This window comes from Caretta caretta, chromosome 6 (genome assembly GCF_965140235.1).
Source record: "Caretta caretta isolate rCarCar2 chromosome 6, rCarCar1.hap1, whole genome shotgun sequence".
NCBI classification, from domain to species: domain Eukaryota; kingdom Metazoa; phylum Chordata; order Testudines; family Cheloniidae; genus Caretta; species Caretta caretta.
Window position 1 is genome coordinate 59,061,089 of NC_134211.1, and position 9,343 is coordinate 59,070,431.

The following is a 9,343-nucleotide window of genomic DNA, read 5'->3' on the forward strand; positions in this document are numbered from 1 at the left end:
TGGTGAATGTGGAGCTGAGCAGGGGAGGGGGGCAGCCCGCCAGGAGCCCAGGAGCCTGTGATGCAGCTGGGCTTCTGGCAGGGAGCTACCAGTGGAGCTGGGAGACTGGGCTTTTAGTCCACACACTGCCCCTCTTAGGTTGGTGGAAGTGCTCCTGGTGAGGATGTGCACCACCGACCCAAGGAGTGTAGTGTGGACATGCACCACCACATAATTACTGCAGGGGCTGCAAGTTGACCTAATATAGGTCAACATAAGTTTTTAATGTAGACATACCCTTAGTCTTTCCAGTATCAAGGAAGTTGTGCAGGCTTACAATTAGAATAAGGACTCTGTGTCTCTTCATGTCCATGGGTATCACTTTGAATCCTATAATATGCTTATGGGATTTCATAATATCTGAATGGTGGCACCCTTGAAGATGGCTTCTTTACTGTATTTCATAAGCCCCAGTTTGTTTGGTTTCAGAGTAACAGCTGTGTTAGTCTGTATTTGCAAAAAGAAAAGGAGAACTTGTGGCACCTTAGAGACTAACCAATTTATTTGCGCATAAGCTTTCGTGAGCTACAGCTCACTTCATCGGATGCAACAGTTTGTTTGGTGTATGACTAAAGGTTGGAGCAGGCACTAATGTGAACAGTGAAAATTGAAGCAAAACATCCTGTTTAAAGGAATTCTGCTTATTCTAGAGCTCATGGTCAGTGAACAAATCTCCTGTAGCTAATGTTACCACATGACTTTCATTATAACTCCAGGTCTGATTTTTAGAGTTATTAAACCTCTCCAGTTCCAATGTGCTTCAGTGAGAGTTGTATGTATGTATTCAGTACCTTTGAAAATGAGGCCAATCATGTTTTCACTTATAGCTTACATAAAATGTTTTTGAAATTGAGCCTTTCCATTCTGTATCCCAATCTAAAAGGTGAGTTTTAATTTTTACCCAGTTTGGAAAACCCCAGTGGGTAAATAATTTTTGTTGCATAGATAATTCAAAAATTGTCTAAACTTTAAAATATGAGACTCTACATGCAACTAGTCCCCAAAGACGAGTAATTGTGTTGACAGAATAATCCATTTTTTAAACAATATAAACAATTAAACGAGTTTGGTGCATACATGGTAAAAATTTGAGTTTGAAGTTCTGTAATTGCATTATGTAGGCATGCAATACACTGCAAAGCTGATTAAAGTCATCGGTAGGTATTTTGTATTTCTATGAGGTTGAGTTTAACATCTGCTGAGCTGCAGAGAAGCTATGCAACCAAATAGCGCTACAGCTGTCTTTGCAGTAGCCCATGTCCCTTCTTGAGCTTTCTGCTCAGGCTCAGCTGGGAGAAAGCTCAGTGTTGTTGTGAAGTGGATGGAGCTTCATTAGGTTCTGCCACAGAGCATCCCCAGAAGTGATTTTTCAATCCATAAGAACTTTAAAAAAAATGTTCCTCTCTAACTAAGCAAAGACTGTGTCCCCAAAAAGGCCTCCACCTAGGCCACGCTTCAGACTTAAGAACATAAGCACGGCCATGCTGGGTCAGACCAAAGGTGCATCCAGCCCAGTATCCTGCCTTCTGACAGTGGCCAATGCCAGTTGCCCCAGAGGGAGTGAACCTAACAGGTAATGATCAAGTGATCTCTCTCCTGCCATCCATCTCCACCCTCTGATGAACAGAGGCTAGGGACACCATTCCTTATCCATCCTGGCTAACAGCCATTAATGGACTTAACCTCCATGAATTTATCCAGTTCTCTTTTAAACCCTGTTATAGTCTTTAAACCCTGTTATAGACTTAACCCACTTTTGCTGTTGCTCTGCTTAAAAAAGTAAAGTTGGAATTTTCTCACAGTGGGAGTACTGTTTTATGGGATTTCATTCTTTCCAAACTCAAAAATGTGTGAAGATCAAATTTCTTAAAAAATAAATCTATATCTATAGATGTACTTCCTGACAGGACCCAAGCCTGGAAAAATGCCTCCCTTCACTTCAGGCAGTGAAAATCTTTGAGTGTTAAGAATCTGTAAAAATGTGAGCATCTGCTGTAATCATGTATGAAAGTGTGTGTGTGTGTGTGTTAACTTCTTAATTTCCAGACTTCAGTGTTTCATAAAATAAGGATATTTTTGTTATATATAATACTCTCTTTATTTCTCTCCTCCTGTTTTGTATTAATATGGATCCTTACATGAAAATAAGATTTTTGTTTCTTAAGAGATTCTTCTGCTTCTCCATCTGACGCCTGGATCCACTGGGATGTTACAGTCCGTTGCTGTGGGGATGATTCGGTCACACACGTGGGGTTGATCAGACTCTCTTTTCACATAGATGTCCCGGATGATTAAACCTGAAGCACTAGCAAAATACAGAAAACCTGCTGTGTTGCTCAGCAGAATTCTCCCTGAACTGAAAGGTTTTCAGGCTATTCTATGAGGTGCCAACAGGTCTTTTATCAAAAAGAAAACACACAGAGCCATAGGCAGGCTGTGTGAACGACAGCACAAGCGGGTGGAATATTCTTATTCAGGTGCAGGGGAAGTGGTTTGGAATTCACAATTTGGGAATTTTCAGTTGTAACTGTTAAATTTCACTCAATTATCTGCTGATCCGAGGTCTGATCTCTCCCCTGCCACTGTGGTTGAGATGTTGATCCCAGGAGTTCCTCTCTCTCTTTTTCCCACTCTTTAGGTCTTATTTTCAGGCTCTGTGTGTCCTTGCCATATCAGGGTTATGTGTATAGCCTCTAGAAGCTCAGGTGAGCCATTCCCTGTAAAATCACTATAGCCCTCTTCTTTCCTTTGCTCTGGGATGAATCTTTAACAAGGAGAATCGTATTGAGAAGAAACCAGGCAGATGGTTTGTCAGGTTATGGGATGCATTGTGCTTTGCAGGAGGCTACTTCCCCTTACACTCATAGGAACTGCTTGAGGTCCTTTCTCTTGTGGCTAGAGATCACTTCTGGATTCAGCACCAAATACAGCTATCCTCCCTAGTACAGTGTAGTGAATGGACATGATGTGCATTGGCTTGTCTGTCAGTAAGTTTCCCTGTTTTGCTGTCTGGCAGGCTGGGCTGAAGGTGGTTCCATGTTCAGAAACTCAGGAGTGCTCTTCCATCAGGTGGAGAGGCAGTGCAGCATCATCCACTACATCTACCAAAACATGCTGGGTGGCTCTATCCGAGCACAGCTCAGGCAGGTGAGAGTGTCTACTTCTCATTCTACTGGACAGCTGAGCTCCCAGCAGAGTTTCCCTTAAAAATGACAACGAAAGCGTGAACACACATGAGGGAGCTTAAAAGGGCCAGGGGTCCACTCCCGTCCAGGGCTTATGGTTTCCATGCCTTTAAAATGACTAAAATTCTTACAGTAACGTGCTGATAGTCTGATTCGCCGTCACATTTCTCCCCTTAGTCCATGCAAAATGCAACTGCTGAGATCATTTTCCTTTTTCATCAGTGACACATCAGTCCCCCCCCTTTGAATCCCTCTACTAATTCTCTGCTCCCCTGAATTAAAGGTAAGCTTGTTCTATCAGTTGATGCCTGGCACAATATTGCTTCCACCTACTTATGTGATGTAGTCCTATATCATGTTGCCCCCACCTGCTCCACTCTGCTAATAATGCCAGTCTCAATGTCCATTTGTTAACTTCTCTCACAGTAATCACTACACCTTTTCCCATGTTTCCTCAGGGTATGTAATACCTTCCCTGAACTGGTTTTCCAAGGCATAATTATCCACTCATTTAATCCTTCCTTAAGGATTAACTTTTCCTGAAATGTCCACAAAGAGTAAATCAACCAGGATAGGTTTATTTTCTAGGTCATTTATGTGTTTTATATTTTTGATTTAAAAATTCACCCAGTCTGTACACTTGCCTTAGCTAAGTAACCACATGATTTTGTCACTGTCTTGGCTTCTCTGCCCAGCCCCATTTCTGTAAGCTTTTTGTCTTATTGTGTCATGTGGATTGTAAGCACTTTGGAAGAAGGACAGTGTCTTTATGTCTCTGGATGAAGCATAACATTTCGGGGTGCTCAGTAAATACATAACAGGAGGAACTGTGGTTGGTGGAGTCTGTTCCTGTGAGGAAAGCATGTCCAGCTGCCATGTTAGTGTGATGATACCAGTTATCCTCCCCTCTTAGCCAGCCCAGAGGGCTTGGTTCAGCTCCCCTTACAGATCTAGAGAGTGTTTTTTCCCACTGCTTTGTCACTGGGGGGTTGAGTATTTGTGGCTTGGGTACATTTGTTTGGAGAGGCCTGTCTTCCCTGCGGCTTTGTGCTCCCATCTGTTGCCCAGCTGAGTCCAGAGAGGGAAGCAGCATCTTGTTGTGAAAACCCTAATACCCTAACTGTTCACCCTGTTAAAAGGATAGCAGCCAAGGGCCATTCAGATCAGGAAAGAAATCTGCACCACCCCATCACTACCAGATTGACTTGTGTTTATGGTGCAAGATGGGGCAGACAACAACCCTATAGATCTGCCCACTTGGCTGTAAACTCCACTGTGAGAGTGAAGAAAGCTGGTCTGAGTTTCTCCCTGATATTCCTGGGGAGCAGCCTGGCTTTGCTAACTCCCTGGGAAGTGTGTGTAGACGGGTGTGCATACAAAGACTGTCAGTGTTTTTGGAGAGATTCAGAGACCTACTTCCAGCTCTGTGGAGATCCCAGTCTCTCGTTTTCTTTGTAACAGTGTCTCCAGCTTCCCTTTGTGCGTTCTCTTACTTCATACCGCCTCTTCCGAACAGCAAGTCCCTTTGACAGGAGAGTGACATGTCTGGAGTGGCATCCAACTCACCCCAGCACTGTGGCTGTGGGGTCCAAAGGTGGAGACATCATCCTGTGGGACTACGAAGTACTGAATAAAACCTGTTTCATAAAAGGGGTAAGTCACTAAGTGTGTGGGATGGGCAGGAGGGTAGGACTGGAACAGTGCTGAGTGCGGCAGCTCATTATTGAGGTGCAATGTCAGAACTGTGAGGGGCCCAGGACTGGAATAGCAGCAGGCGCTCTCCTGATTTTATAGGACTGAGCTGCAGTGGTGGATCTGTGTGTGAGGCCCCAGACTGGCAGTGCGGGGGTTGCAGGTCAGAACGGAGGTTTGTTTGTAGAATTTACGGTGAAGTTTCGTCAGGTTATATGCTTGGGGGGGATCGGGGGATGGGTTAGGGATTGATGACGATGAAGAAGAAAGGAAATCTATAAGAAGTGTGCAGAGAGGGTTTATTTATTCTAGGCTTGAAAATCTCCCCCTCTTTACCTTCTTGTTCTGTGTCGGATGAGGAAGCACCTTTCTGAGTGGAAGGAAGGAAAATCCCTTCTGGTGAAGAAGTCAAGGAGTGACGTAGAGTCACTTCCTGTGACTTTGAACGGTTTACTTGCCCATCCCATCCCCATGCACCAATTCCAATCCCAATTCTATGTGGGCTCATAGTCTTCACATCAGCATCTGTGGCTCTTTATCTTAACAAATGAATACAGATCGGAAGGAGGATGATCATCCTCTGAAGGCTCCTAGGTCCCATTCCTGGTTGCCTTGTGCTCTTTTTTGTGTAGCATTGTGACTGCCAGGGATCACATTGCCCTGGAACTGCAGGAATTGTAATCTCCTCCCCTGGTCAGGTTGCCTGCTCAGCCAGGGCATGACTTGTAGAGATGAAGGTTGCCTTTGTCTCCTGAGAGGCCAAGGCTTGTGTCACTGTTGATGTTGGGGACACAGTGATGAGTACAAATTTGCAGAAGGGACTTTCCTCCTTCCCTATCACTTAGTGATTTTTCTTTTTTGTTCATCCCCTTCATTGTAGATGGGAGCTGGAGGGGCGATCACAGGAATGAAGTTTAACCCTTTTAATCCCAGTCAGCTGTACACATCGTCAGTTGCTGGCACAACCACCCTGCAGGATTTTACTGGCAGTACGCTCCGGGTCTTCACCAGCACCGAGGACTGGGAGTAAGGAACACAGCAGTTTTGTTGGCTTTTGCCCCCTGCTGGCAGTTGCAGCACAGGGAGGGGGAGCTTTACTTGTTTCTGAAACATGAGAGCTGGCCTCTCTGCTCCTCTCCACATCCACCTCCTCTCCATTCCAGAATCTTTGTCTGTTGAAAGCCTGTCTCTCTTGTTTTTCCTATTCAGGGTGTAGGAGGAGGGGAGAGAATACTGACCTTTTGGTTGCCCCTAAAGGAGGGATTCTTCTTCCACTCTTACTCCTTCCTGTTGTTTTTGGAGGGCACCAATAGAATTCCTCAATTTTGTGCCTTTACATGGCTGTGTCTCATGGTGACCTTCCAACCTCTGAGCTGTTAGCAGTGCTGCTCCCACTGGCCACAGGGTCTCCATAGAGCCTGAGGACTTCCTGCAGTATTCCTACAAGCCCTGTTGGCTTAGAAAGTCAGAGGATAGTCCTAGGAATGAGCCTGTAGCATCAGCATGCCAGTTCCACTTTGCCCTCTTTGTTTTCTTTCCCTGCCTGCCTCCTGCCAGTAGCATGTTTCCCAGCTAGTTTCCAAAGTGTCTACTCCAGCTGCAGTCCTTCCTGGGGAAGAGGGCAAAACCAAACTGGAGAGGTCCATTGGGATAGTTCGGTGCTGCCATGCTGGAGATCCAGGTTTAGTGTTCAGGTGACTCCCTGGATCAGTAGGGGCCTGGAGGAAAAGACATGCTCTGTCCTTGGGGTGGCAGAGTCTCACTTCCTCCTGTAATATTTGCTGCTGATCAAGATGAAGACAACTAGGTCTGAAGGGGAGGCCTATCAAGTTTCCATTGGTTTTAGGTAGGTCAGGGGTCTTGTTTTTTTCAGGGGCTTCTTGAAACTCAGTATTGAGGATGAGGCCTTCGTACAAAGTGACTTTGTGAGAAGCAGGTGAAATGCACTGCCTGTCAGAGGGTTTTGTGTCTCCCTGGCTGGCCCCATCTCTTTTCTCTCTCTGTTGGTGTATGAGGATTCCACCTGTTGGCTCAGTAGAGACAGGCTGGGGACGGTTCCTGGGATAGGATTCCTCTGCCTCCTTTGCCATGCAATCAGCAGTGGGGATTTCTCCCTGCACAGCTCTCTTCCTGCCTGCTGGCACCTTGGGAAAGACCAAACATGACCCACTGGAAGCCGCTGTAGGGACTCTGTGGAAGAAGATCCTACAGGAAGAATGTGGTGCAGGTTGTGTTTGGGGTTTTGTATGTTTCTGCAAGGAATGTTGCTTGTGTTCTTGCCCTTCCGGGCCTGGCGATGGTTCAAGCTGTGATTACCACAGCCACATCCTGTAGTCTGAGCTAGAGAAAACTGTGCTGCTGGAGGGGACTTTGCTTTGTTTGGGAAGACAGATGGCAGACCCTGCAAGCCCAAAACGTTTGTACTCTCTGGCTATGTCTACGCTGTCAGGGCATTGATGCTGCTGCAGTCAATGCACTGGGGGTCAATTTAGCGGGTCTAGTGAAGACCTGCTAAATCGACAGTAGAGTGTTCTCCGGTCGACTCCAGTATGCATTTGGAAACGAGAAGTAAGGTAAGCCCATAGGAGAGCGTCTCCCGTCGACCCAGCATGGCGTAGACGCCGCAGTAAGTCGATCTAAGCTACGTCAACTCCAGCTACGTTATTCACATAGCTGGAGTAGCGTAATTTAGGTTGACTTACCGCGGTAGTGTAGACATAGCCTCAGTTTAGTAACAGACTTGATAAAATGTGGCTCTTTAGTGCCACTCTTGTTGGGAAACAGACTCCATGAACTTGGTGTATCTCAGCTATGGAGTGAGGGGTTCACTTCCATGGCATTCTGCCATGTCCCTCCCTTCCCCAGTAACATTGGTGCCCCTTCCCTTTGTCTGTGTGTTCCAGAAAGGGCCAGGAGACTCTCTTGGAGGCATGAAGTTCAGCCCATTTGAGGCAGTGAAGCTTTATGTGGCATCAGGGGATGGCACCCTTAGTCTGCAGCATCTGGAAGGCAAAGCGGCGCAGGTGATCTCCCGCACGCCAGGCTGTGGCCATGAGTACCATGATGTTTGGTGAGGAGGGGCAGGCAGGGTTGTGCCTCTGCTCTGTGCTATTTATACTGTAGTTCCTCTTCTTCTCTTTGATGTCACCTTCCTTTGCTAGGACTAGGACAGATTCTATTTGCTGGTGCTGTCAGTGAGCTCAGAGTTGTGTGACGGGGCAGGCATGTGGTCCTGCTCCAAGGGTTTGGCAAGCTCAGGACAATTAGACTCCTGCTGTTCCAGTGCATGATGGGTAATATAGTTTTTGGCATCTTTTGGACAGCAGCAGCACTGGGAGTGTACTGTTCCTTTAAAAGAGCACAGGTGAGAAAAGCAAGGTGCTAGACAGTCAGTCCAGTGTTCTCCTGTTGGCCATGAGCTGGGCTAAGCTTATAGGGCAGCTTAGGTTAAACCAAATAACATTTATGCAGAAACATGTAATCCTATTGTGATAACTCTGCTACCCCTTCGGAGGTGGGGGTTGGGTCTTCAGGCTTGCCACCCTGACTCCAGGGCTTTGAATTTTAGTGTGAACATCCCCTGCAGGGCAAAGCTTTGCAAAGAAGTTCCTGGATGTCAGAGAATTCTCCCTTCTCCCCACTCAGTATAGTCTGGGTTGGGGCACTATGCCACCAAAAGCCTGGGTTTGATTTAGTTCTTGGAGTGGTGTACTGGGGGAGCTTTAGACCTGAAATTTTCCAATCTAGAGTCTGTAGCAACTCCCTGCAGCTTCTTCACCCCTGTGTGGGGAAGGCTCATTTTAAGTCCATTTCTGCACATTGTGTAAATGTCTCAGGTGTGGTCCTGATCTTTCCCAAGCTGTCTCTGTATACAGGTGGCAGGTGGCCATTCAGCCTCATCTACGTCCTACTGCCCCAGCATGTTCCCGCTATCTAAAGCTTACTTGGCAAATAACTTGGAAGTGATGTCACATCAGTCACCAACCCAAAGCTACCTTGGTGGACTCTGCCCCTGGACTGATGACTGAAGTCCCACTCAACCACATGGGAGACCCAGTTCTGAGTCTGTTGCAGTTCCTCTCTGTAGAGAGGCAGGGACAGGCTGTACTCAGGGTTCCCCTCCCAATACCTGTCCGCAGGAATTGGTGCTGATCTATGTATCTTTTCCTCTAGTTTCTGGTACTGCAGTGTTGATGTGTCTGCAAGCTGCCGGACCGTGGTGACAGGTGATAACGTGGGTAATGTGGTCCTGCTCAGCACTGGTGGTGAAGAGGTTTGTATGGCTCCTCTCATCTTCCCTGCCTCTTACTCTCCCCTTTCCAGGGACCCCGATGGTTTGTTTTTTCTTTGCCCATGTCTTTCTTGGGAGCAGGGTCCCTAGAAAGAGGAGCATGCATCCTTAACCTAAAGGGATGTGAGTCCACCTA

At 46.6% G+C, this 9,343-nt stretch overlaps 1 protein-coding gene across 6 annotated transcripts in view; it reads left to right on the forward strand.

The window, feature by feature from the left end:
* DDB2 (damage specific DNA binding protein 2) overlaps nucleotides 1-9,343 on the forward strand; it is a 28,559-nt gene that overhangs the window by 11,536 nt on the left and 7,680 nt on the right. For 4 of the 6 annotated variants that reach the window (XM_048852099.2, XM_075129605.1, XM_048852098.2 and 1 more), the window contains exons 3-6: nucleotides 3,056-3,186; nucleotides 4,686-4,877; nucleotides 7,820-7,986; nucleotides 9,090-9,189. In XM_048852099.2, coding sequence (XP_048708056.1) covers nucleotides 3,056-3,186; nucleotides 4,686-4,877; nucleotides 7,820-7,986; nucleotides 9,090-9,189 — 590 coding nt within the window. Of the gene's footprint in view, nucleotides 1-3,055; nucleotides 3,187-4,685; nucleotides 4,878-5,796; nucleotides 5,943-7,819; nucleotides 7,987-9,089; nucleotides 9,190-9,343 lie in introns of all 6 variants that reach the window. The other 2 variants (XM_075129606.1, XM_075129607.1) reach the window with 2 other exon arrangements.